The following is a 27,999-nucleotide window of genomic DNA, read 5'->3' as shown; positions in this document are numbered from 1 at the left end:
CATGTACCCCTCTCCCCACCTGGAGAGGTATAAAGATGGCCCCAAAAGCATCTGCTGTATTGTACTTCTTCCATCATGAATCCACTCCTGATCCTTGCCCTTGTGGGAGCAGCTGGTGAGTCTCATGTCTTGCTTCAAGTCCTATCTGAACCTTTTTCCAACAAACACATGCACCATCCGTCTCATTGCCTCTTCTGTGTTACCTGCACACTAATATTCTATTTCTCCGGCTAGTACCTCTCTCTTCCAACTTTAGGTCTTTTCCATCTTGAAGCCTCACCTTCTCTAAGATTCCAACCCCACCACTGCCACTGCTCCAAACAGGGATTGGGGTTGAAAAGCTGAAAAGGGAAGGCCCGGGGAATTGGGTCCAAGACTAGGGTTAGCTCTGCTGTTGATTTTCTCTAACTTGGATTCACTGGAGGGAGATAGGGGAGGACTGTTGAAAAAAAATAATTATGCCAGTGACTTAGCCCTAAAAAATCTGATCTCATTTATGTCTGAGGTGCAGTGTGTGAATTGGGATTCTAAGTTGACTGAAGGTGCCAAGGTGTGCAGCCATAGTTAAGAATCACAGTTCTTTCAACTCATATATTAGTTCAGTAGTTGCTTCCCTAGCTGCAAAGGCTATCTCATTTAGCTGAGTAGCACCTGCAAGCAGCTTTGCATTAGAGATGGGTGTGCTTTGTGCCATGTAAGAGTGATGTGTGGGACTGTTCAACACAACTGTAATAATGCATTTTTATGAATGAGAGCTGGCATATCAAATGCATCCTCTAGAAAAAACCTAGTGTAATAGTCTTAATATCTGTTTTTTAAAGTTAATATTGTAGGCTATTTTGATGAACAGCTTGATGTTAGGACTTTATTTTTTTCTCAAAATAGACAAGTCCTTATTAAACTAGGAATTTGGAGGTGAAAAAAAAAGAGAAGAAGAATCACTGTTCTGTTGTGCAATAACAATGCCTCCCTTGTCCGGGGTGTGCCGGGGGCTGCCCTCCAATCTGGCCTTCCTGGGCACACGGGAGCCATGAGCAGTGGATACAGCCAGGAGATTCTCCTAGGCAGGCCACACTGCTTGACAACCAGGACTTAAACAGCCTTGGGAACAGATCAGAGATAACTGAGATAGGCTCTCTGTGGCTGAAATGACTGAGGCGTGCTGGAGGCACTTCTGGTGTCTTCACCCCAATGCCTCTATGGTGTTTAGTTGTGGTACCTGCTGACACAGGGAAGGGAGGACAGCTGAGTCCTGGGGTTCTCCTGGAAACAGAATGCTCCCCACTTGCCTGTCATCACCATGCTCATTAAGGAACTCTGTTTAGCAAGCAGCAGCCACATGGCGGAGGCTCTGCCGGCAGCTGCAGCAGCATCTCCCTTCTCTCTCTCCACTCCAGTCGCTTTCCCCGTTGATGACGATGACAAGATCGTCGGGGGTTTCACCTGTGCGGAGAACTCTGTTCCCTACCAGGTGTCACTGAACGCTGGTTACCACTTCTGCGGGGGCTCCCTCATCAATGAACAATGGGTGGTATCTGCGGCTCACTGCTACATGTAGTAAGTACTGGGTCCCTGACTGCTTGCCCACAGCCCAGGCCTGTTCAGAGAGCCTGGAGTCCACTCAGCGGAGTGTTCAGACTGCGGAATGTAGGCGGCAGTCAGGATGGAGAAGAGACAGTGCTAATAGTAACTGATTTGTAATAGTTGAGAGGGAAAAGAGAAGCACACACCAGGGAGGCCCCTCACACTGTAAATAAATCCAGAATGCAGTAGGGTCCACAGGCCATACAGGCAAGGAAGGGATTCTTTGGGCATATAAGGGCCAGGGTAAAACCAGACAAAGATACTAAGGCCGAAGTACATTTTGTCGGTGGACAACCAAGAAAACCAGCCAAGAAACAGGTTAAAATGCTGATGAATAGGTCCTTTAGCAAGCCAATTAGCTCAGAATTTTCAGAAAGAGGAGTTAAATCTTAGTGAATTCTTAAAGCTTTCTACCCTGGAGAGTCTGGAGACAGAGCCGAGTGCCATGACCTCCAGTGGGGCTTCTCAGACCTGAGAGTGTGTCAGAACCGCTTGGAGGATTCATTAAAGCTGACTGCTTGGTTCCATCCCCAAAGCTACAGTTTGGTAGGTCTGGGGTGAGACCCAAGAATTTGCTGGAACGTTCCCAAGGGAGGCTGAGGCTACAGGTCCTGAAGCCACACTTGGTAAGCAACCCGTATGGATCATACAGAATGAAGGTGCTTTGCAGACACAGCATGCAGAGTGTGGGTCACTGCAAGCCTAGCAAAGACAGAGGGTAATGGGTGCTTTGGGGATCTTATACAGTCCCTCTGAGCCCAAGATGCCACATGCACGAGGGACTATCCGACAACAGGCAGAAGGTAACCCCCAGCTGCAGTCCCTTACCTCATGCCCCTTTTACCACCACCTACCTCTGAAGCAAAAGGCACTGTGTCCTCCCACCTGTGTCCCCTCCCATCCATGCACCAGCACTGTGACATTGCCTGCCAGGTCACCCCATGCCTCCAGAGCCACCATGAGCAGGGAACATGAGAACCCTGAAGTGCTCTGGCCTAGAAAACTCATCACACTTCTTCCTCACAGCCGCATCCAGGTAAGACTGGGAGAGCATGACATTGAGGTCACCGAGGGAAATGAGCAGTTCATCAATGCGGCCAAGATCATCCGCCACCCCAAGTACAGCAGCTGGACCCTGGACAACGACATCTTGCTGATCAAACTGTCCTCACCTGCCGTCATCAATAGCCGGGTGTCCTCCATCTCTCTGCCAAGCTCCTGTGCACCTGCTGGCACAGAGTGCCTCATCAGTGGATGGGGCAACACCCTGAGCTCTGGTTGTGAGTGGCACTCTTTATCTTGTTACTTCCCCTGGTCCCCATATTTCCCAGAACAAAGAATGCTCCAGAGTTCAACCACTATGCTTCCAGCTTGCAAACAATGGCCAATGTCCAGGAGTCTCAAGGCTTGGGGATACAAAGCCCCAAGGAACTAACTGTGAGTTAAGAGGACAAAAGCAGGGAAAACTGTCCACAGAGTTCCCTGCAGGAACTGAAAGCCTTTGTTGCTTTCCAAAGCTTACCTTTTTTTTTTTAAGATTTACTTTTTATTGGAAAGGCAGCTTTAGAAAAAGTAGGAGACAGAGAGAAAGATCTTCTATCTACTGGTTCATTCCCCAAGTGGCTGCAGTAGCCACACCTGAGCTTATCTGAAGCCAGGAGCCAGGGGCTTCCTCCAGGTTTCCTACATGGGTACAGGGGCCCCAACACTGCCACCATCCTCTGATGCCTTCCCAGGCTATAAGCAGGCTGGATGGGAAGTGGAATAGCCAGGACACAAACCAGCACCATGTGGGATCCTGGTGCTTGAAGGTGGAGGATTAGCCAGTTGAGCCCACACACCAGCCCTAGGACTTACATTCTGGAGGTCCTCTCTGGTAACTGCTCTCAACGCTCAGCCTTGGGTTATTGTCCTGCCACCTGGCCTTTCTGACCCACTTCTCTTCTTTCCTCGGTCTCTCCTTGCTCCTCCAAGCTAACTACCCGGACCAGCTGCAGTGCCTGTACGCACCCCTGCTGAGTGAAGAAGACTGTGAAGCCTCTTACCCTGGCGAGATCACCAGCAACATGGTCTGCGCTGGCTTCCTTGAGGGCGGCAAGGACTCCTGCCAGGTATCTGAGCTCCTTCACATGAGCAGACCTGTGCTCACACCCAGACCCCAGTGGGATGCAGGCTAGGAATGCCTATGGTCGTGGGGTAGGGAGAGCAAGGCTGAGTGTGGAGCCCCGAGGAGAAGCCAGGATGACTGCCTTGTACCACCTGTCATCTCAGAAAAGGAGATGTGGAGTCATACAGCTGGCCCGAGTCAGAGCAGGATCCTGAGTGTTATATTCCTCACATGCTCTCCCAGTCTTACCATATATATATATATATATGACAGCTAAAGTTATAGAGAGGGAAAGCGAGAGAACAAGAGAGACCTTCCATCCACTGAAAGAGAGACCACTCCCCAGAGGGCCCCAATGGCTGGTGCTGGGCCAAGTCAAAGCCAGAAACCAGGAGCTGCGTCCAGATCTCTCACATGGGTGGCAGGAACCCAAGTACCTGGGCCACCTTGTGCTACTCTGCACAGGCCAGTATCGTGGATCTGGATAGGAAGTGAAACATCTAGAACAGGAACTGCACTGTATGGGATGCTGGCATTGCAGGTGGCAGCTTAATCTGCCACACCACCATGCCAGCCCTGTCTCCCTCTTTATACAATTCCACCCCGCCCCCTTCCCAGGGTGACTCTGGTGGCCCCGTGGTCTGTAACGGAGAACTCCAAGGCATTGTCTCCTGGGGCTATGGCTGTGCCCAGAAGAACAAGCCTGGCGTCTACACCAAGGTGTGCAACTACGTGAGCTGGATTGAGGAAACCATCGCTGCCAATTGAAGACTCCTGGACCCCAAGCTTGCAGTGCTAATAAACAGACTGCTTGTACTGCTGTGTTTGGGCCTCTTCCTCCTTTCACTCTGGGGAGAACCTTCCAGTAGGGGGTCAGCCATGGACACCTTCCCTGAGGGAAGAACAGGGCCCCGTCCTCATGCCGGTGCCCAACATACAAGCTTAGCAGGATGTGAGGAGAAGGAATCTAAATGTATCCACAGGGAGGCAGGAGGCTCTGTTTTCCGGAGAAAAACATTTCCAGCAGGTGATGTTGCACAGGTTTCTTTTCTATCTTTCTTCTTTTCCTGCCATTTCCCCTGCCCCTTGCTTTTTGTTATTGTTGTTGTTGTGCAAGAAGACATTGCAAATAATTTTAATAAATTTGGGGAAAGCTTCCCTATGATACCAAACTCAGAATTCATAAAGGAAAATACTGGGGAATTCAGTTACTTAAAACAAAATCATAACAAGTTTTGCATGGTGAAAACAGCCTCATTTTTCAATAAAAAGTAATAAGTTGCACAAAATCATTTGTAACTTACATCATAAAAGATTAATCTCTATAACATAAAGAGCTACTAAAATAAAGGAGAATGGATTGAAGATTCTATTGAAAAGGTGAGGAGAAATGTGGGCAATTCATAGAAACATTCTAAGAAACCAACTAGTTAGATCTGATCTGGGAGGAACAAAAATTGAGTACTTCTTTGTAAAGCGGCTCCTTGACCTTGGAACGTGTGTGCACCTGCTGGCATGGTGACCAAGACCTCCCAAACTCCTCCATCTGCAGCAGGATCCCAGGTATACCCAGGGCACGCACATGCGGGAACGCCCCAGCACTGCCCTCAGGGTGAATCCCCTTTCTCACACTCCCTTGGTCACCCTGCTTGAACACCCTCTGAGCAGTAGATGTCCTACTTGGAGGAGTCCCCGCTGGCCTTGCTTCCCATCCACCTGCTCATGTGTCTGGAGGAGCAAAGAAGACACTTTGCTCTCATCTCTAAGGTTCGTGGGAAATCTAACTTGATGCACCCCACATAATAAAATACCACAGCCTTCCAAGAGCTTTACCAGCACTCCACATTCGTGGTCAAGATGGAAAACAGAGGTTCCAAGGTTCTGGCTACTAACACACCCAGCAGGGGACAGACCTGGGCGTGATGCTTCAGAGCCCAGACTTCCCTCTCTGGTCTCACATTGTCTCCTGCTAGCACTGTGACCCACAAGGGCAACAGGTCCAGCAACTCTGCTCTTCAAAGTCTCCCCAGCACAAGTCCCCCAGCTCGTCCTGAGGAATTCTGCTCAGTCCCCCTTTGCATGCATCCTGGAAACTGAGTTCCTAATCCTGGAAGCCAGTTCATCCTTCCTCGCCCCTGCCGTGTTCCCAGCCTCAGTCCTGCCTCCCCTGCTGTCTCCTGCTGCTTAGAGATCACTAGTGGTCCATCCAGAGGCCATGCACCTGCAGCTCCATCTGCCTGATGCCCACCACCCTCTCCTGCTGTCTTTGCTGACTTTCAGCCCCTGTGCTGGCCCCACTGACCCTGGGCTCTGAGTGGGGACTCCTTCCCCCACCCCATTTTCACTCCCCACATACTAGTCCTCATGCAGCACTAACAGTAGATGTGTCTGTCTTGGCATTCCACTAGAAGCTTCTAAAAGGAAGGACTCTTTCCTTAGTTATTCCAGTATCTCTAGTGATTAAACAAAGCCTAAGAGATAATAAGTAACCAGGGAATGGAAGAATAAAGTATAAATAGGAATGGAAGGAAATGTTCTCAAAAGGAACCTTCCAGAAGGATGGTTCTCAAATAATGATGCCTGAACCAGCTGCCCTGGAATCTCCTGGGAGCTTAGGAGACAGGTGAATGCCCGCCTGAGAGCCTCTGACTCAGTGTCCTGGGATGGAGTCCAGCAACTTGCAGTGTATCCACCAGCCTGGGAAGCAATGCGGTCACCACGCCTCCAAGACAGCACTCGTCCCAACAGCAATAACTGGCCTTATTCCCCAGCACAGCCAGCACCATGATGAGCCTTAGGGCACCAACTCCGTCAGTTCTCAAAACAACTCACAAAAGGGAGGGAGTGTTACATTACTATTTTCTTAAGCATTGATTTATTCATTTGAAAAGCAGAGTTACAGAAAGAGAGAGAGAAAGGGAGAGACTAAGAGAGAGAAACATCTCCCATCTGCTGGCTCACACCCCAGAGGGCCAGAAGCCAGGAGCTCCTTCCAGATCTCCCAGAAGGATGCAGGGGCCCAAACTCCCACACGCATTAGCAGGCAGCAGAATCCAAAGTGGAGGAGCCAGGATGCCAAGTGGCACCCGTATAGGATGCTGGAGCTGCCTTTATTATTCCTCATTCTCGTTTTACAAGTAAGGAGATAAAGTTAAGGCGATTTGGTAATTTGCCTGAGATCATAAGCAGGGGGTCTCCTGCTATCCAGGAGGCCTCCTCCACTGCAAGGTAGGACCTGAGGCCCAAGGTGAGAGGTCCAGAACGAAAGTGAGGATCTGCCTCTGTCGCTATCAACTCAAAGTGGTCTGGTCACATGCCAGTTCCGCAATGCAGCAAACCGCCTAGGGAGAAAAAATAATAATAAATAAATACATGGCAAACGCGCAGGTAAGGCTCCAAGCATTCCCCGTTCCCCCACGCTGAGAAAGGGAGGTAGGTCAGGCTGCTTCTCCTCGGGTCTCCAGCTGAGCCCCCTGCACATACTCCTCTCGCTCTCGCCCTCAAGTGGCCTTAGCTCAGAGTGCAACGACATAGACCTCAAAACGTAAGGAAAGGCTGCCCCCTGCTGCCTAAAATGTGAACGACCCCACCCTGCCCTCAGCCTAACTAGTTTATGATGCCTTCCCAGGCTGGGAGAACAGTAAAACTGGGACTGACTCTAGGGTGTTGAACAGAAAGAAACTGACTCAAAGACAAAGTGAAATCATTATTTGTGAGGCCAGGTGGGATTCGGGTGTTCTGTTAGATGATGAAAAGGAAATTTTTACTTAGCAGGCAAACGATTGGTAGACAAAGAGGATGTTAGTCAGGAAAATGCACAGAAATAGATCAAAAGCAACTGCATGCCTTGGCAAGGAGAGGTGATAAAAGAAAATTGTGTGTGGGGGGGGCAGCTTTCCATGTACCAGCTGATGAAAGCACTGCCTTTTTATTGGGGCTTGGGGCAAGGTACTCTGACATGTGCTGCTGATAAGGAGGTAAGTTCTAACAGCCTTGATATTACAGCAGCCTGCAGCCCCACTATAGAGCTCCCTGATATCCTCTGGTGACTTGAACCTGCCCAACTCCTGTTAGAGTCCAAGGTCTCCTGCCTAGAGCTATAGCAGAAACACCAGGTAATGCCCCACTCACTGATATGTTTAAAAATAAGCATGAGTACCCAATTCTAGAGGCTGTGACTCAGAGGATCCTGGATATGTCACAGACACCTTCACTGCCCAGAAGCTCATGAAGGCATCAGGCCCCACTGGGCTAATTCAGGACCATGAAACAGTTCCTTGCATAAATTGATATCATTTTCTTTTTCGTTTATTTAGATCCATTTTATTTAAAAGGCCAAGACACACAGAGAAAATTAAAGACAGAGAGAAAGACAGAGATCTTGGTCTGCTGGTTGACCGCCTAAAAGTTTGCAAAAGCCAGGACTGGACCAGGCCAAAGGCAGGTGATGGGAACTCCATCACTGGGGTCTGACGTGGGCAGCAGGGTCATGATCAGCCTCCTCCCAGGTGCTCGTTAGCAGGAAGATTGAATAAGGAACAGAGTGAGAAGTCAAACCCAAGCACTTCCGGGTGGGATTCAGTGACCCAGATGTCTCAGCGGCTACACCAAATGCCCACCCACCCCTGTAAATACTAATGTAAAACAAAATTATCATACCAAAATGGTATTCTGAAGCTCGTTTTTATTCTCTTAAAAATGTATCTCAGAAAGCTTTCCATAGCAGCATAAAAATATTTCCATTCTTTAATATTGGTCAATCTTCATGCTTTATTTACCCAGCTCCTTACTAATAAGCACTTGAGATTTTCCTGTTATGCCTGTACAGTTCTAAGCAATGCAAATGTTCCACAAATATTTCATTTGTATTTAAGAGTATTTGTAAGAAATGTTCCCACAGGTTGGGTCTCTGGGGTGGAAGGAAGTGAATTTGTAGTCTTTAGAGACATTCACAATTTGTATCTTATAAAGCTGGCATCATTTTTCATTCCTACAGGCAATCAACGCATAACAGTGCTATTTCACTACAGACAAGTTGGTAGAATGATCTGCCATAATCCAGTTTTGTCAAACTGATGAAAAGTCCTATTTCAGTGTAGTTTTGTTTTGGATTATCATTTTGAGGGAATTTTCCCATGGTGAAGCATATTTTGGATTTATTTTTATTGAGCCACATATTTTTATTGATCCATATTTATTAGACTACTGGATAATTTTCTAATGGATTTGGAGGATTGCATCACATATGGGGGAGATTAGCACTACCAGTGAGAACTGCAAGTATTTTTTCCCATGTTAACATTTGTCTTCTGTTCTCTTTTATGTTTTCCAGGCAGACGTGGTCTACTTTCTCTTCAGGATTATAATTCATAGGTTGAAAGAGAATGAAAGAGAACCCTTCCAGGGAGATGATACTGAGGTCATTCTAGTGTAGTTTGAATTTAAGGGTCATCTTGTGTAAGGAAAAATATCTGCCAACAACTCAAAAGATTTCTATTTTTCAGATGAGAAAGATAGAGAGGTGTCATAGGATGTCATCTGAGTGTTTCCAAGACTTAGTTCTTCATCAAGCCTCACATTCATTTTCTTAACTCCGTCCATCTGGCTGTGATGTCTGAGGCCAACAGGAAGAGGTCCTCCTGCTCACACCTGCTGCTACAGACACAGCAAACTCCCAGCTATCATTCTATCTGCTCATGATCCCATCAGAGACTCCCAGAGCCCAAATGACGACTCTGGAGCTTCAGAATTTGCCCAGGAGCAAGAGTCTGGGTACTAAGGAGTCTTCTTCTCAAACGCAAGGTGGGGTCCTTGGGTGATGTACAGCCTTGGGGTAGGACGAAAGTGCATAGGATACTGCTGCTTTTTGATAGGGCAGGTCCCCAGTGTGACGACAGCTGGTGGAGGGCAGATACAGAGGAGAACGCTGTCCCATCAGCAGTGTTATAGCAAGGCACAGTCTGAGAAGCTCGGGCATCCTGATGAAGGACTTAGGGGTAAGGAGGGAGTCATGGGCCTGTGCCACACCCTATCACCACACACATGATGGGTGTGGTATCACCTGCTCTCCTCTCCATTCCCCTCAATGGAGCAGCTGCCCCAGTGGTTTCTTCTAGGCTCCAAGGGGTGGGCCCATGGGAGGAGCTGTTTTTGTACAAAGCTGTAGCATTGTGGGGACAGGGGGGCCACGGTGATGCAAGTCAACGGTGTTCCTTTACAAAAACCTATTTGCCTGTCCCAAAGGCATCAGTGCCTGCACTTGACTCCAAGAGCTTGAGCTCAGATGTGGTTTCATTCAGAATGCTTCTGCTTCACCCCATGATCACACGGCCATGGACAAACAGAAGCCCAGATTGGAACTGGAACTTCCCATGTAGAGAGACTCCAAAGGGAAGAGAATGCCTCAGTGGTCTCACAGGCAAAGGACTCAGAGAGACCGCTTCATGAGAACTGACCCAAGCTCAGTGGGAAGATACAGCAGAGGTGTTCTTTTCTACAGAGACTTGGGAAGAAGCCAGGGATACCCTGGTCCTAATAGGTGTAGAAATAGGTTCAGGGACCCACTTCCCCCTACAGGCAGACACCCTTTAAAAAGAACCTCAGAGAGGTAGCATTTGTCAGCTGCGAACAGCAGCATAGGACTCTCTCAATGAACTCTGTCCTGCTCTGTAGCCTTAAGGGTCAAAAGTTGGAAGTGTTCTGCACAGTATCTATGCAGCACAAGGCAATTCCTTAGCCAGACTCCCCCAACACTAGGCAAGGCTTTCCTTTCTCCACACTTTGAATTCACTTTCCACTTTGCCTCAAGTCACTGTGCCAACACTGAAGCTTTGTTTGGAGAAGGAACCAGACTCACGGTTGTAGGTAAGACTTTTGGGCACCTTTCCGAATGCATTTGTAGGGGAGAGTGGGCCCAAAAGGTCCATTTTGGAGTGGCCATGCTCTGATGTGCTAACTATGACTACACCTTCGGCTCGGGGACCAGGCTAACAGTTGTAGGTAAGGCTGGGGGTCTCTGGGCAGGGTGCAGTGGAGGGGTGTTCTTTTCTGGGAAACGCAAGAGGAAAGGGAGAGTCCAATGCTTGGGATCTGGCTGAGGGAGACAGCATTTCCTGCATGAAATCATGTTCAGAGAAGGCACCCTGGGTAAGTAAATCTACCTGGAAAACCCAGGAGGTCTCAGCAGAGTCAGAGCTGATCCTTGGGGGACAGGGCAGGGGAGGGACAGGAGATGATGCTGCCCTTGCGAGAAGATCCCTGAGACATGGGAGCCAGAGAAAGCCCAGAGGGCAATGGATGAGCTGTGACATCTGTCCCTCCAGTTTTCTAACAGAAGCTCCGTGCAAGGCCTTCATATCTCCCCTGGCTCTGGATTTCACAGGAGGCCAGTTTCTCTTCTTTTCTCAACTGGGTCCTGGGCAAGCTCTTGGTGTGTTTGTGGAGTGAGTGAAGCAGGGCTGCTGAACTCCTGAAAGTGAGCAAAGCCATAGATGCCCCGCCTGTCCCGATTCCCAGCTCTGCTCAGCAGACCATGGGAGGTTTTGAAGTGGACCTGGGAGGCTGTGTTCTGGAAACACCATCTATTTTGGGAAGGGGAGTCGGCTCACTGTTGTAGGTAAGTGTAAGTCTGGGCTGGAGGGCTGGGAACAAGGAGGAGCCAGGATCCAGGAGCAGCAGTGGCTGTCTTGGGTGTGTAGGTTAAGTTGTATTTTTACCAGAAAGATCTAAATTCTCACCTTGATGTAGCATGGTGTGTGGGGCGGGTAACCTCCAACTCCAATACCTTGTGGACTGACTTGTAAGCGTGGGCCCCCCTTTGAGTGGCAGGTGGGCTCAGCTAGGAAAGGGTCACCTTGACGCTCCTGAATGCTGGCTGTGGCAGATGGAAGAGACCCTCAGCTTTATTCAGACATGGCCCTGACTGCTCTCTCCTTCATGCAGAAAGCAGATAGACACAGAGAGGTGTGAGGGTCCTATGCAGCCGTTCGATCCTCTGACCCCAGCATTCTCAGGTGGCAAAGCTGTCCATCGCTGTCCCACCTCCCAAAGTTAAAATTATCTAAGGAGGGGGAGAGAGGGCTAGCTGGTAGGCTGGGGAGGAATGAAGGGAAGGCAGCTGGTGGCAGATTTCCTGCTGGGCTTTAATGGTGTGCAGATAATGAAAAACTATATTTTGGTAGCGGAACCAAGCTCTCTGTCTTGGGTAAGTAAAATGCTGCTTTTGGGGTGGTGTATAACCAGCTTGGAGTTGCAGGAGGACACATGAAGAAGGGAAGTGTGGAGAACACAGCAGAGGATGGCTGCAAATGGAAGGGCAGATGGAGGATGGATAGAGCTCCAGGGTCCAGTGAGGAGCTCAGTTCTCAGCAGGTTCCCCAGAGCACCTCCAGGATTTGCCACGCTCGTGCTGTAGCATGAATCACAGTATTTTGTCCTCAGGACCCTGCTGTATGTCCTAGGTCTGATACAGTGGTGGGGTCACTGTCCTTGGGAGCAGAGTCTCTCCTCTCGGCACTGGTGGAAGGGGGCAAAGTAAACCCTCTTACCTCGTAGGAGTCCATGGGGCTGGATCTGCTGTCCTTCTGGGTGCAGCTTGGTTGACTCCTCCATTTCTCCCTCCAAGTCTCCAGACTGTGATCTTCCTCCCCCTGTTGCTTGATTTCATCTTTCTTCCTGTGTGCAAGGAGCCAGCCCTCTTAGGCCTCTAGCCCCTGCCTTTCTTGTCCCGGGGTGTGCTTCAGCCTTGTCCCTAGAGGAATTCCCAGAATGCAGAGCTCTGGTCCAGGCTCCCACTTGGAGTACACTAAGCTTTGCCCTCTGGCTGCTGAGCTCCGGGTGGGTTTTACTCAGACCACCTGCAGCTGTGCGCCTCTAATTCACCCCTCTACTTTGGACTCGGCACCAAGCTCACCGTGACAGGTATGAGGGCTTGGGGGCTGTTTAGCTTGGGCAGCTGGGAAGGGACTTGGTGGGAAGGATGAAGGTCCAAATAGCTGCTCCCTCCCTGGAATCCTGTCCCTTCTCTGGCCTCCCTGGAGCTTGCCTGTCTTGTTCTGCTGTGTTGGCTGCAGGTCCTCATTCACAGACTCCTCCGTCAGTCGTCAGAGCTTTGTGTTCTGTTCTTTTCCTTGTCCTCCAGGACTTTTCTCATCTCTCCTCTCTGTCTGCTGTTGGACCTGCTCCATACACCTTTCTATCAGATCTCCTTTGTTCTCTTTCCCCTCTTTAATCCACTCTGCCTTGTTGACCTCATCTTCACTAAAGACCCTGTCTTCTCTGCCAAAATCTGTCCCAACATCTACCTCCAGAACAGAAGGCTTCCTGTCCATCTCCCCCTCCCTCGGTCTCACCTAACGTCTGGCCAGCTGTGTCCATCTTTGCCCCCCTCGGTCTCGGCTAGCCTCTGAACAGCTGTGTTCATCTCCCCCTCCCTTGGTCTCAGCTAGCTTCTGGCCAGCTATGTCCATCTTCCTGACAGAGTCCAGAGGATTATTGGGCAGTGGAGACCATGGGAGTCAAGAACAGGGTGGTTTAAGTGCTGCTCCTGAGGTCTGGATGAAGTCCCAGTCTCAGCATTGCAGGAACTGCTGGGGAGTGTCTGGGGGACACTGTGCTTGACAGGTATTGGAGATAATTCTGAAGAAGCTGTTATCTTAGCAGCAGAAAAGTTATAAAGAAAATAGGTTGGAGACTCATTATCTTGAACCTATGGTTGGATCTATACTGGGATAATAGGATGAGGGGCCCATCATGAAACCCGAGCATATCATGAACCCTGCCACACTTGGAGGAGGTTGACAGATGAAAAGATCGCTGTTGGATGGCATGGGGTCCTGGCTGGAGGAAGGGGACTCGGGCCCTAACAGCACTGAAGGGTTTGAGCAAACACTGCTCTGCGAGTGGAGATACCTGGAAAGGAGTTCCAAGGAAAGTAGTGATCACAGGATCCAGAAGTTTCCTGAGAGTTGGAAGGCATGGGACAAGGGAGTGAAGAGGTTAGGATTCACGCAACTTGAAAAATGACTTAAATTCTCTCAGGTTCTCTAACACAAAATAGAAGGAACTAACTTACAAAATTCTTTCATAAATTTATATATGACTCAATTTTCTGCGATTCTTCCTTTAACTCCTCTTGTTCCTCCTCACCATCTCACAAGTTTACTTTTTTTTCCAATTCTGTGTTTCCATTTTCCCATTAGAAATTATTCCCAAATACGCACGAAAGGGAGGCATCTAGGCTTGACACTTTTCTGTGTCAAAAGTTCACTCCCGTGCTCAGAACAGAACACACAGTAACTTCTGGTAACAGGAAGGTGGCTGAAGGATGAATGTACTTCTTCCATCCTGCCTAGGATTTTGAATGAGGTCATTCCTTCCAATTATCCCAGAAATTGTTTCCCTCTGCCCACCATGCCTGTGAGAGGCTCCAGGGCCTCACAATGCAAACCCCCTGCTGAGATGACCCCCTGGACTTGGTGGTTTCTTTGCATCTAGCCAGCAGGCTTTCACTGCTTTTAAGGATGCAAGCCTTGACTGCCAACTAGGATTTCAAACCGTGCCAGGAAAATATGCCTGACAGACACACCACCAAGTAGAAAGGGCTCAGCTGGTGAGCAGGAACTTTTACAGGATTGCAGCCACCTGGGCAAGCCACCACAGCCCCCTGGGGCCACAGTGGAGCAGTGAAGATGGACCATCAGATAAGATATTATCCAGAGGCAACTTGGCTCCTCAAAGCAAGTCACATACATTGAAAAAAAAAAAAATGTGAGTTGGCTGTGTGTAACATATACAAAGCATTACAGTCAGATGTGATGAGAAATGCCTCTTCTGCCTCTTCCAGGCAGGAAAAGTTAATTCTAATACAAGTACCAGCCAAAAGAAAAAAAAAAATAAGAGAAAGTCCATTCTGTCCTTGTTATTACACTGCTAATGAGAGTGTTACCCCCTCAAAAATCCAAGTTCGTTCTACTCAGTCAGATACCTTCTAAGTCTGGGGTTTGAACAAGGAAGACTGATCAAACAAGTTCCCAAAGAGATGTCATTGCACAGAAAGTCAAGAAAATTAAGATACCTTAGGGTAACAAGCAGGTGGTGTGTGTCTGAATGAAGGGGCTGATAGTGACCCGCCATAGCATACAAGACTCACTACAGCATTGTTGTGCTCAATCATGAATCGTTTCTGACCATCTCACACACGTAGGCACACACATACACACCACACACACACACACACACACACACTGGCCCAGACAGATCTCACAGCAGCCCTGCTCCCCACCCCTCTTCACTTTCCAGAGGACCTGAAACAGGTGACCATACCCAAGGTCACTCTGTTTGAGCCATCAGAAGCAGAGATCGCCAACACCCAGAAGGCCACGCTCGTGTGCCTGGCCACAGGCTTCTACCCCGACCACGTGGAGCTGAGCTGGTGGGTGAACGGGAAGGAGGTGCACAGCGGGGTCAGCACGGACCCTCAGCCCTTCAAGGAGCAGCCTGGCGTCAATGGCTCCAAATACTGCCTGAGCAGTCGCCTGCGGGTGTCGGCTGCCTTCTGGCACAACCCCCGCAACTACTTCCACTGCCAAGTCCAGTTCTACGGGCTCACAGAGGAGGACGAGTGGAAATACAATGGAGACAAACCCATTACCCAGAACATCAGTGCCGGGGTCTGGGGCAAAGCAGGTAAGCCGGTCTGGGAAGACAGAAGAAGAGGTTGAGTTAAATCATGTAGACTATGAAAATGGAAAAGCTTAAATAGACAATCAAAGAGACTAAGTTCAGAGGGAAATGCTGGAACAGGGGCTAAAGCCCACTGTGAAGGCAAGGTGACACCCCTGACAATGACTCCCGAGCTCTTCAGCGTAGCAGAGCTTTGTGCCTGGAGCCCCCGGCTCCTTGGCCCATACAGTTCAGCATCTGAGGGCTGCCTCCATCCTTTCAATACTGCATGTTGCATATATGTCAAGGATGATGTGACTGATGTTGGCATGATGGAAGACCCAGGGTGGTCAGTGCAGGATGCTTGGGCCTGAGGGTCTGTGTGTCTGCTGTAGATGAAGCTTCTCATCTACGTCGCTCTCTTTCTCTTTCAGACTGTGGCTTCACCTCAGGTAGGTGACCCTCCTTGTTTCTTCCCTTGCTCACGGTCCTACGCCCTTGAGTCACGCTGCAAGACTGGATAGAGAGCTGGAAGGGGGATGTCACACATATATGCTCACAGGTAACCACTTGTTCTCCCTTCCTGGTAACAGCGTCCTATCAGCAAGGCGTCCTCTCTGCTACCGTCCTCTATGAAATCCTGCTGGGGAAGGCCACCGTCTACGCTGTGCTGGTCAGCATCCTTGTGCTGATGGCCATGGTAAGGAGGAAGCCAAGATACGTGGGAAGGTTTGAAAGAGACACATGGCACAGAGGAACTCAGAGCCAAGAGTAAGGTCTTGCCAGCACATGCAAGGGGTAGTAGAGCTTTCACATGTACCAAGAGAAAATAGGTGCTTCAATAGGACTGCAGTGAAGGGATCCTTATCAGCAAGTGGAATTTGTCCCTGGAAAACCTAAGGGATATTACTGCATGGAGTCCTACTTTTTCCTGTCAATCCTCTCCCCCACTTATTGTCATTATGCACCATTCCTGGATATAAGTAACCCTGTCAATGTCCTCTACAGGTCAAGAGAAAAGACTGCTGAAGCTCTCAGCACGTGAAACCAGCAGCTTCCAACCTGTGCCAGAGGCAGTATGGATGCTTCCTATATCAACGCTTTTGGAGAGGTGTTCTCATCTCTCTACACAGCCCAGTATCTTCCCCCTGTGTGTGTGCGTGTGTGTGCACACTTAGGCCATCGTGGCAGAAATTTCCCTGGCCCAGAGCAACCTTAGCATGCCTGAATGAATTAATGAATAAAAGCACCCTGGTCAGGGTTGCCTCTGACACATGTGTGTCTGTGTCTCTCTGAACTCCCTGTGATGCTCCCTGCTCAGTCAGGAGAGAAAGAAATAATATTCAGGGAAAGTGCATCTCTAACAGGTGGGAGAGGTGAGGGACTCACTCTGTGGTTGACAGAGAACTCAATTGTGAAAGATGTGTAGGAGCTGAAGCAGTTACTACTAGAACAGACTAGAAAGAGATGTCACTTACAGGATTTTTGTTTCCTACTTCCTGCTTTGAAAAATAGTTCCCAAGGATCAACAGCTCAACAAATTGTTCCCACCACCCAACCAGTCATGTCCCTTGGCTAGCAAAGCCAGCTCATGGAGTACACAGCTTGCTTTCTTTTGTTCATCAGGTTGGTTTTCCAGATGACAAGAACAAAGTGGTTTCTGATGGAAGATGTCCAACTTACATTACAAACTGCTTATAAATTTCTCTTTGGAAAATTAAATGGTTGGTAAAATGTCTCCGATCAACTTCTGGAAGGATAAAAAACAGAATTGCCTAAGCTAGAATCAGTCCTATTCCAACATCTAGACAATCTTCGAATAGTTCCCATGGTCTCAAACTCACCAAGGTGATGCAATGCTAGTCCTTCAGACAACTCCAAAGAGCCATTGACAGCCCTATGTCCCCTTTGTTTGCAGTCGTCTCATTCTTTCCCCTGTACATGACTTCTCTGTCTGAAATTACATAGAACCCCTCTTTCCTTGGTAACTCATACTGAACCTTAAATAATTGACTCTACAGTTCTAGTCCTTTATTGCCTTTGCCTACCTCTATCTCTGCTGAGTTGTCTTGAGTGTATCTTCTTTTTGCTATTATATCACCTAGTGTTTACCACCATAGTAATAACTTATACTTAATGGAAACTGTCTCTTTACTTTTGTAGAACCCTTTTGACTGCAAATTCTTTGATAAGCAGCATGTGATTTATGATAGTATCTCTAGGATATGACACTGACATCTTGATTTGATGTAAATACTGGGTAGTATCTTTGAATAAATGGTTGAACCCAGAGTACACCTGTCATCCTCACAAGGTCTAACTGAAATAACCATGTATCCTAACACAGGATTGTTAGGATTGTGTTAGGATTGCAACATGTATAGGCATCCAAAGCTATGTGTGCATATGTACAAATGTATGTGTGTATACAACATATATACATATACATTTAAAGATTTGCTTTATTTTTAGTGGAAAGTCAGATTTACACAGAGAAGGAAAGATAAAGGGAAAGATCTTCCATTTGCTGGTTCACTCCCCAAGTGGCCACAGTGGCCAGAGCTGAGCTAATCCAAAGTCAGGAGCCTCCTCTGGGTCTCCCCCATGGGTGCAGGGTCCCAAGGCTTTGGGCCATCCTCTACTGCTTTCCCAGGCCACAGGCAGGGAGCTGGATAGGAATTGTAGCAGCCAGGACATGAATTGGCATCCATATGGGATCCAGGCATGTGCAAAGTGAGGATTTAGCCGTCAGGCTGGCACGCCAGGTCCACAAACTATATATTTACAAACCCAAAAATCACACACTCACCCATTCATGAATGTGTATCATCTCACTGTTTCTATCAAGCTCCAAATATATAAAGATATCAAATTACAATCTCTGAGGAACTTATCAATCACTTTTTAAAAAGTGTAAGTCTTGAAGAGCTGGAATACATAAGGCTTTGAAATGAGAGTGTAACTATCTCCTAAAATACAGTCAAAGGCCAATGCTCAGGGTCTGGTGGGCATGATCAGCTTGAGGTAGCCAATTCTTAGGAAGAACTTATCTCAGAGAGTGGTTAGACACTTTCAGAAGTATGATACAGTGGCCTGGGGCTAAGGAACGAGACAGGAGTACTCAAACAGAAGGCTGGCAAGGAAGTTGGGAGATTCCGTTCTGAAAATGGACTCTTGTCCTTAAAATCAGCATGCGGTCTGTCATGTAATCACTGTTCATACACACTTGTGGCATCCATGACCGATAAACACTTTGGGCTTTGTTCAGAAAGCAGTAGAGGATTGTAGTTTTCTATGCAATTGGTCCTTGTGCTGTAAGTTGCCGAAGGAGCTCTATAGATTTCGCTGTTAGAGAAGTCTTTCCGCTCCTTGCTCCTCCCACCCATCTCATTATAAATGCCAATCTGAGCAGGTGGGCACAGTGAGCCACAGAGGGGAGACCCAATGACATAGATGTCTCCCTAGGGTGGTGCATGTTCTAGAAGGGGCCTCTGAGTGCCTGTCACCACCACCACCACTCCCAAACCCACCACTACCCAAGCCACTTTAAATTTATCCTGAGTTTGTCTTTTCCCAGCCACACTCAGTCAGACCAATCTCTGCCACCTGCACTTCCTGCACCTGCCTGGTGGTTGGCAGTGGGGTAGAGCACAAGGAAACATTTTTGTATCATGATGTAACATTGTGGGGACTGGGGGGGGGGGCACAATGATTCAGGTAGAGGAGGTGCTTTTACAAAAAGCCCTGCCCTAATAAAGTAGCCACTACCAAAGGGAGAGAGATCTCTGGAGCTGGTGTTTGCTGCAGTCTTCAGGAGCCGAGAACAGCAAATGCCGGGGGCAGCTTCCCAGGAGTGTGAAAGCCAAGGCAGCAGAGTGGGATCACCCCTTACCACTTGTCATGAAACCTGCCCTTGACAAAGCCAATGTGCATGCATTTATTATGAGGAACCCACAAGGACACTGTGGGAGACATATCCCATTTTTCAGAGAAAAAAAAAACTGAAGTCAGAGAGGCTAGAGATCATACATACCTAGTAAGAGGCAGGATATAGCCCAAAATACTTCCCAACTCCAGCCCGCCCTCACAGGCATCCCATTCAGATATCAAGTCCACTTTATTGTCTGCAAGCCAGCCTGGTTCTCCTGTGCAAATTGGGGGAGCACTTCATAAAGTGACCAGGTAAAAATCCAGGAAGGAGATGGAGGGAACACTCCCAGACGTTGGTAAGGGAGATGGCCGATGAGCAGGAATTCGTGGCAGCCCTTTCCCACTGTGCTCCTACAATGAGCAGTACTTCGGACAAGGAACCCGGCTCACCGTGCTAGGTAAGACCACCGGTTCCACGTAGAAGAGAGGATGAGTCACTCAGCCTGGACCACTCCCTTGAAATGGGGCTTTAGGGGAAGTGGACTCTGGGTTGTCCATGGTCTCAAGGAGGTGGGTCCTGGGTGATGCCGAACTTTGTCTGATGGGAGGTGAGGTTTGCACCAAGCTTCCCAGGGCTGTGTGAACACCGGGCAGCTGTCCTTCGGGGATGGCACCAAGCTGACTGTGCTAGGTAAGGAGTGCAGTGGGGCAGGGTTGGGGGAGTTCTGGAGCTCTCGGTGGGTTAGGATAGGACCAGGTGGACAAGTGCCCAGATGCCCAACTGTTTGGGCCCAAGCACTGAAAGTTGTGGGTGCTTGAAAGGGAAGAACCAGTTTTTGTCCCGTGCCTGGAGACTGTGAGTGCAGAAACTCAGTACTTCGGCTCAGGTACCCGGCTGACCGTGCTTGGTAAGCAGGGAGGGGCTGGTTGGGCTCTGGGGCGCCGGTGGGAAGTGGTGGTAGCAATGGCAGGGTTTGTTTTTGTGCTGTCCTTGCGGGCTGTGAGCCCAAGATACCCAATACTTCGGCGCCGGCACCCGGCTCTCCGTATTAGGTAAGCAGGGCACGAGCCTGGGGCCTCCAGGGGAAGGGGTCGGACCGCATGACTGAGTGAACCTGGAGACCCTGCTCCTGGTGCTAGGGGGAGCGCGGGCCGGGACCGCAGCTGGCCGGATATTTGTTGCGGGCCTCCTGGCTGTGCTCTACAGGAGCAGAGCAAATTTTCGGCGCCGGCAGTTGGCTGACCGTACTGGGTGAGTCCCTGCGGGACGAAAGGCCAGGGCGGCTGGGGCGGGGTGGAAGGCGGCATCCGTGCGCTGGAAGTCTGGGCGCTTATCCCTGGCTTTGCACTGTCGCCTGCGGAGGGTAAGAAGTACGCTGCAAGCACAGAGGGGGCGTTTGCGAGCGTGGCTGTGCCTCCGTGTTCCTATGAGCAGCAGCTTGGTCCAGGAACCAGGCTCACGGTCGTAGGTGAGTTGAAAATCCACACCTTCCAACCTTCCAGCTAGAGACATCCCGGGTCACGGAGGGGTGTGGGGTGCGACAGGGACTGGACTCTGCCGGGATTGGGCAATCTGGGCTGGTCTGTGCAACTTCTCTTTCGCGCTTCCCTTGCTTCATTCAGGACTGGGTGGGCTGAGGGGTAGGTGAACCTTGAGCATAGGACCAGATTGTATTTTGTTTTTGTTTGTTTTAATTTTCCCGAGGATGAGGGATGGGGAAGGGGAGGATACATTGGGACTCTGGGAATTGCCAGGTAGAATTCGGTGTGAGGGTGGGGAGCTAGGACGCCAGTGTAGCTGCCCCTTGGAAAAAGGAACTGCACAGGCAGGGACGGGACTGGACGGGCACCTGCAAGGTGCAGCCCTGGCAGGTGTCATGGGGCAGAAGTGACTCTGGCTTTGTGCGCAGTTGGATAGAAAAGAAAAGGATTGACAAGGCACAACGGAGAGGTCAAGTTGCAAAGACCACCACAAGTCAGTAAAGAAGTGTCCAAACCAGTCAGGCATTGCTGACTTACTGTGTAGCCAAGTGGATTTAAAATGAATTTTAGAATCCCTCCCTGCTTCCCTCTGCTCCTCAAGCGTGGAGTCCCTGAGCAGGATGGGTACACAGCATCCACACTGGCGGCCAGTGGCTGGTCAGCAAAGAGCCGCTGGCCTCTGGGCCTGGGCTGCATGCCCTGCTGGGTGAATCCCCTGCCCTGTGAGCCCAGAACCTCGGTCTCCACATAAGTACTCTGCGTTAGACAGCCCAGAGTATGCCAGGAGTTCATTTGTGACAAACGTCTTCAAATGCAGATGTTTGTTTTGTGCAAAGGGGGGAAATTCCCTGCAAGATGTTATGCTCCTAGAGCTGGAAGGTGCGTTAAACATTACCTAGCAATGAGTGCTCTGAGGCCAGGAAGCAGCTCACCAGCCCTGACTGTTCCTCTGGGTTATTTGCTAACAGTGACCGGGCCCAGTGTCATGAAGGTTTGTTTGCATTTGACCTGCCTGCTGCATGGACAAATGTCCTGGAGAATGGCACATGTGGTTCAATGCACATTTTCAATGTTTACAACAGACTGATGTGTACTTAACAGAGGGAATAATAGGAATACCTTCGTGGAGCCAGCATCCCAGGGCCAGGGTGTTTGAGACGACAGTGAACATAAACAAACTGACTGCAGAAAGACTAATGGAGTAGTACTGCAGATGGAATTTTGGGTGTCAGGAGCATCACAGTCATTTAAACCCTACAAGTGTAATGACAACACCAACGTGAAGGGAGGCAAGACTAGCTAAGAAAAAAATTGCAGGCCTAGCTCAAAATAAAAATGAAGGCCTAACTCTAACTGCAAAATGAAGTTCAGAATTTCAAAACAGTAGAAGGCTACCACTAAACCAACCCTGGGATTCCTCTAAGCATGTGAGTGTGTGCAGCTGCACAGCTCACAAACCCAGAAGCTGGGCCTTCAAGGTAGCCACTTTTTGCTGAGAAATAGAAATTCCATGGAAAGCAAATAATGCAGTAAAATGGATGTACATCAGGCCCAGAGGAAGGGAGTTTACAACAGGAGAAGGCTATTGTGGGACTAAAATAGGGAATGAGATGCTGAGGGCAGCAATGCTATCAGGAAGACTGTTAGTGGCATCAGCTGCTTGGCTGATCTCAGATGCTTGTTTAGGAAACTTGCTGGCAAGGAGAAGTGTAACACTTGGTTGCCAAGGCACAAGAAAGTTTGGGAAAATCTCTGAATTTAAAATCATGGGAGATTACTGTTGGTCTGGGTCGGAGAGACTCAGGCATACCTGGAGGCAGAGACATGAAGAGACTGACCTCAAGAAAGACAAAATGTCAGGAAATCTCATGTTCTCAGGAGCAAACACCAAAACACAAAGACCTTTTCTCCTGAGTAGATGAAAAATGGGCCAGCTGCCTTTTTTGAAGAAGGACGTTAGCCCCCAAAGTCTCCTCTATCCCCAATTGCCTTCTTCTGCAGCCCTGTTATTTCAGATGTGAATAACCTGTGTTTTAAGACGAGGTCTTCCGAACCCTTATTTCATTCTCACACCCTTTGTGAAAAGTCTATGCTTTAAAAAAATATTGATAATAACTGAACATATTTATGGCCTACAGTGTTAAACTTCAATAGAGTGTAATCATCCTTTCCCCCTTCTCAGACATTACTTTATGATTGCAGCCTGAAGCATCTCTCTTTGATCTGTTCATACAATATATATGAGGCTCCTGTGAGCTGTAGTCTCCCCCCACTGTGCTGTGCAACACGAGGAACTCATCCCTTTGATCTAATTCTGCTTTTGGTACCCATTATCCAAACTCCCTCTCTTCCACTGACACCTCCCAGCTTCTAGAATCCCCATGCTGTGTTCAGATGGAGTGTTTTTCTTAGCTTCCTCATGTGAGGAAGAGCATGTGGTATTTGCCAGAAACAGAAAGTCAGTGTTTTGACTCTCGTATCACAGCCAGAAATAAATAATGGAGCAGAGATATTAAAGAGACTCCCCCAAGTCATAGTGTTGGACTTGATAGTTCTAATTAAATCCTATTGTTCTGATTTCTACCTGGGGCTACATTTAAATATCTACTACGTAAAATGGTTAAGAAGTAGACAGGTAAACTTTTATAGATGAAGGGGAAAGAATAAAAATATAGCAATGAAGGGCATTGCTTAGAGTGCAGGATAGAGTCATTTATAACGCTATCACAGGGGCACACGGAGATGGCAGACAGTCCCTGTGCCTGGGGTGAACCCACAGGACAGCAGGGAGAGACAGTGCCAGCACAGAGGAAAGGGATGCGATCTACAGTAGCATTGTTGTGCTCAATCATGAATCGTTTCTGACCATCTCACACACATAGACACACGCATACACACCACACACACACACACACACTGGCCCAGACAGATCTCACAGCAGCCCTGCTCCCCACCCCTCTTCACTTTCCAGAGGACCTGAAACAGGTGACCATACCCAAGGTCACTCTGTTTGAGCCATCAGAAGCAGAGATCGCCAACACCCAGAAGGCCACGCTCGTGTGCCTGGCCACAGGCTTCTACCCCGACCACGTGGAGCTGAGCTGGTGGGTGAACGGGAAGGAGGTGCACAGCGGGGTCAGCACAGACCCTCAGCCCTTCAAGGAGCAGCCTGGCGTCAATGGCTCCAAATACTGCCTGAGCAGTCGCCTGCGGGTGTCGGCTGCCTTCTGGCACAACCCCCGCAACTACTTCCACTGCCAAGTCCAGTTCTACGGGCTCACAGAGGAGGACGAGTGGAAATACAATGGAGACAAACCCATTACCCAGAACATCAGTGCCGGGGTCTGGGGCAAAGCAGGTAAGCCGGCCTGGGGAGGCTAGAGAACAGCCAACCACCATTAGCAAATGGAAGTTTGCTGGTAGAGAAGAAAACAAGAGAGGAAGAAAACCAAAGTTGATGGAAAGAGACAAAGTCTGCAATTTCCAGAACTGTAGAGCACACTCCCCGTCCATGAATCACAGAAACTGAGCAGACCACATCAGGGTCACTCCTCCCCATGCTCCTCAGCATCTCTGACTTCACTAACAGCTCCCCTGGTGTCCTGCCCTAAAGATTGGCATCTATAGGGTGTGTCTCCTGCCCCTTTTTTACTGATCCTGTTGGATATAATTTAAATGATCAGGTTCCCAGCACTGTGGAAGCTTCAGGCATATAGTGCCAGGGTTATGAGAAGAGGTTCACTCTGCACCGTCTGATGTGTTTGTGGCCTGCGGGTCTGATTTTGAAGTCTATGAGTATGGGCGTGTGGTACAACAGTTACATCTCCTGCATGGAACTCCACATCCCATGTCACACTGCCTGGTTCAAGTCCAAACTGGCCTGTTTCTGAGCCACCTTCCTGTCCTTGCACATACAAGGAAGTAGAAAGTGATGCCTGGAGTGTTTGGGTCTTTCCTACCTACATGGGAAACCTAGACTGAGTTCCAAGCTCCTGACTTTGGCCTGACTAGCCCTGGCTCTTACAGGCATCTGAGGAGAGAAGCAGTGGATGGAGGAGCTCTCTTCCTCCATCTGTCTCTCCTTCTGTATCCCATCCTTTCAAATAAACAATGAAGATAAATAAATCTAAATAAGTAAATAAATAACCAAGTCTGATTTGAGACTCAGTGTCCTCAAGAATTGACATTCTCTCATCCAAATTTCTCTTCCTTTGTATTCCAGATTGTGGCTTCACCTCAGGTAAGAGAGCTCCTCCGTTTCCCCTCCCACAACCACAGACTTTGCTTGGAACCAGGACATGGAAAACCCAGGGATAATGAGTCGGGGGGAGGAGTAGAGGAGGCCACAGCCCCTGCTCACAGCTGTCCATGTGTTATCTTGCCAACAGCATCCTATCAACAGGGAGTCCTCTCTGCTACTGTCCTCTATGAAATCCTGCTGGGGAAGGCCACCGTCTACGCTGTGCTGGTCAGCGCCCTTGTGCTGATGGCCATGGTAAGGAGGAGGGCAGCATGATGAAACTGATATTGCAGGAAAAGAATGGCACTTCATGCTTGATATGAGAGGGAGACTCCGAGCTCAGTCCCAGCCCTGATGTGTCTTGTAACCTTGGCGAAACCATAGTGCACTGGTAAAGGAGAAAATGCAGAGGTCATTAAAGATAGGATGTATCTGTGGAGAATGAGAAGGACCAGCCAGGCCCACTCAAAGTCAGATTCCAAACCCTGTCTTCTCCACCCCATGTCTGCTGCTTCATGGGCTCCAGGATCCTGACAGTGGTCTCTCTTCCTCAGGTCAAGAAAAAGAATCCCTGACGCCAGCTGCAAGAGTGTTCCTGCGTCATCCTTCATCCTCATCCTCTCCTGCACCTGTTTCTAATATGTGTTCATGATGAGTTATTCCTCTGTGCCTCTCCCCTCCTATCTTTCCTTTTGGCTGCCTCACAGATTTAGCTCCCAACTCTGAATACGAAATGGAATAAATTAATACAAATGGTGTTCTGCGTGTGGTTGTGTCTATCAATTCCAGATGCAAATGTCATCTGCTACCTCTACACATACATTTTATCTCTGTTTATCTTAATACCTCCTACTTGTTTTGTTTTAGGACTTGGGCCTCAGTGTTACTCTGCATGTCTACAGTGCTACTTGAATATCTGGGTTGAAGTTCTAGAGAAGGTACACAGTTGAGAACAAATGAAACCTGGGGATAAGGGCAGATTATATGGGGTCAGGACTGAGGGCAGGAATGAAAAGGAACATGAAATATATTAGAGCTGAGAAGCTGCATGTGTAATAGCTATTTCAACATGCTTATTTGGAATGGATGGATACTAGCTACCATCAATATCACATGTTAACTGAAGGGCTTACTTTAAATCCAGAGTTATTTCCTTTAAAGATATTTGGCTATGATATTGACAAAGCTCTATTTCCACCAAGGGCATTTTCTAAAGCTCTGAGAGGGCATGAATTTAATGGGGGAGAAGGATCATCCCATGGCGTTAAGGGTCCAGGATGTGAAGACAGCAAGGTCCAGTTTTTTTAGAAGCAGGTTTTTTTTTTTTGCACAGACTAACAGGGAGTGAGGTGTATGGCAAAGATGGCTAAGGAAGTGACCACATTCCAGTAACTCCAGTCATAACTATTTCTAGATTTTTCAAACTGCCACACAATATCTTGCTGGTTGTTGATGTTGTTCTTCATTAGTTTGTTTTACTAATGATTAAAAAAATCTTTAAAACGAAGGGATAGGGCTTTTGCCCTAAAATAAAATTTTCAAAATAATGTCTTCTTTCTTTTATGCTGGTAAAGATGCGCAGACATACACCTGTGGCTCCTCACAGGGTAGGAGAGAAACTTGGGTGACTGAGGGGACACTTCCAAGGTTCAGGGAGAACAGGACAGCGAACTGGGATTTGGGCATTTGGGAAGCAAGAATTTACACAAACAGGTCTGGGAGGGGCTGAGCAGGTGCAGGATATGACCTGGCTGAAGGTGGAGAGAGGGTAAGTCCCTCATGAAAGAGAGTCGGTCAGATCTGCAGATTTGGTCATGGTCATTCCCGGGTACAGAAAGCAGATACATTAGCAGGTCGGATGGAGTGGGAGGAGTTACTGATTGGTACCTAGAACTTTTAATAGAGTCAAGGTGAGGGACAAATCAACATCCTCCAGAGGAAAAAGATCAGGTGCCTTTCAGCTATTAAGGAACTGTGTGGTCAGAATGGAGGGGTGGCTGCAGTAAACACGACAAATGACAATAAATCCAGACACAAAGTATATTTAGTGATGAAAGAGATGTGCAAACAAAGCATCTTGGGAAGAATGCCCAAGGATCCCCATGTTCTCACCATCTCAAGGAGCACAGCTGTACTCGCCACAGGTAGTACTCTGTAAGACTGTGATCTCCACATGGCAATAAGGAGGGAAAGGGGGCATGAGACTGGTTAGGTAATAAAGGGGACTTCCTGTGGGGAAGGACCGCTTGGGTCACTGTCATCTGCCTAGCAGAGGAATGTTCTACCAGCACCAGTATCCACAGGATCTTCCCACTATTCTGCCCCTGGCTGGGCTACATAACTGGAGCAGTGGCGATGGTCGGAGGCATTTGCAGACATCCAAGTGAAGTAATTAGAAAACATGGATGAAGATAAAGGAGGAGGATTTTAGAATAAGAGACTTATGTAAGGGCCATGGGATCCTAATATACACCAATATCTTCCTCTACTTCCATAAGCCACTTCCGCATTTTTCCTCTCTAATGATCCAAAGATAAAAGGAGGAGCCAGAAGGACACTACTTCCAAGGAATTGCATGTCACATACAATCCCAAATGTCCTAGATGGGAAGATCTTTGTGCATTGACTATGGTTATGGATGAAAGGAGGAATGAGGAGTTGGTACTGGGAGACCCTCGTCGAAGCTGCTTGTGAAAAACAAAAGTAGAGGCTCCTGGCTAAATGTGTTGTGGAGATTTGGGGAAATTCCAGGGGTCAGTTCTTGCCTTCGCTACAGCCGTGTGTGTGAATCTTTCTTCTGCTCTCCTGTTGGCCTCTGCTTGAATGTTCATCACCAAAGGAAATCACCCTAACTCATTGAAGAAGACTCACAGTAAAAGAAAGCCAAAAAGCTTGGCCAATGTTTGTAGTAATTGACTCTTGCATCTTGTGGCAGGGTGGTGTCAAGCCCTTGAGACTTAACTCCACCTGAGCCGCAGACACGAAGCAGTCTTTGTTCAGTTTGGTGTCAGATACTCTTCGCATCCGGAAGCCCTACTTCTCTTGTACTGTGTGT

The 27,999-nt window shown here is 48.5% G+C and overlaps 1 protein-coding gene and 2 gene segments (V, D, J or C); all 3 read left to right on the top strand.

The window, feature by feature from the left end:
* LOC131483381 (T cell receptor beta constant 2-like) overlaps nucleotides 1-16,623 on the top strand; it is a 41,092-nt gene extending 24,469 nt beyond the window's left edge. Inside the window, 5 exon segments of the C gene segment in view lie at nucleotides 11,251-11,306; nucleotides 14,990-15,376; nucleotides 15,787-15,804; nucleotides 15,946-16,052; nucleotides 16,361-16,623. Coding sequence covers nucleotides 11,251-11,306; nucleotides 14,990-15,376; nucleotides 15,787-15,804; nucleotides 15,946-16,052; nucleotides 16,361-16,381 — 589 coding nt within the window.
* Nucleotides 76-4,459, top strand: LOC101523712 (anionic trypsin). 2 transcript variants are annotated; one of them, XM_012929590.2, is made up of 6 exons: nucleotides 76-115; nucleotides 1,398-1,554; nucleotides 1,932-1,976; nucleotides 2,611-2,864; nucleotides 3,559-3,695; nucleotides 4,310-4,459. In XM_012929590.2, exons 1-6 carry the CDS (start codon nucleotides 76-78, stop codon nucleotides 4,457-4,459), a joined length of 783 nt encoding a protein of 260 aa, XP_012785044.2. The 2 variants fall into 2 exon arrangements, with proteins under 2 accessions (XP_012785044.2, XP_004594399.2); XM_004594342.2 differs by lacking the exon at nucleotides 1,932-1,976 and having other exon boundaries at nucleotides 1,398-1,557.
* Nucleotides 16,624-19,060: 2,437 nt separating the features above from the next.
* LOC101529227 (T cell receptor beta constant 2-like) lies at nucleotides 19,061-25,702 on the top strand. The segment is given in 6 exon segments: nucleotides 19,061-19,069; nucleotides 20,028-20,130; nucleotides 23,676-24,062; nucleotides 24,927-24,944; nucleotides 25,093-25,199; nucleotides 25,499-25,702. Coding segments are annotated over 6 exon segments (645 nt in total).
* Nucleotides 25,703-27,999: the final 2,297 nt, after the last annotated feature.

The sequence above is a fragment of the Ochotona princeps genome, chromosome 25 (genome assembly GCF_030435755.1).
Source record: "Ochotona princeps isolate mOchPri1 chromosome 25, mOchPri1.hap1, whole genome shotgun sequence".
Lineage (NCBI taxonomy): Eukaryota > Metazoa > Chordata > Mammalia > Lagomorpha > Ochotonidae > Ochotona > Ochotona princeps.
Note: the sequence above shows the minus strand (reverse complement) of the source record. Positions and strands in the feature narration are given on the sequence as shown.

Bases quoted from the DNA above. Each gene is read 5' to 3' on its own strand.
- LOC101523712 (XM_012929590.2), top strand. From the start codon at position 76: ATGAATCCACTCCTGATCCTTGCCCTTGTGGGAGCAGCTG. The intron at 1,977-2,610 runs GTGAATTCTTAA...TCTTCCTCACAG, and splicing joins GAAAGAGGAGTTAAATCTTA to CCGCATCCAGGTAAGACTGG. The intron at 3,696-4,309 runs GTATCTGAGCTC...CCCCCTTCCCAG, and splicing joins GCGGCAAGGACTCCTGCCAG to GGTGACTCTGGTGGCCCCGT.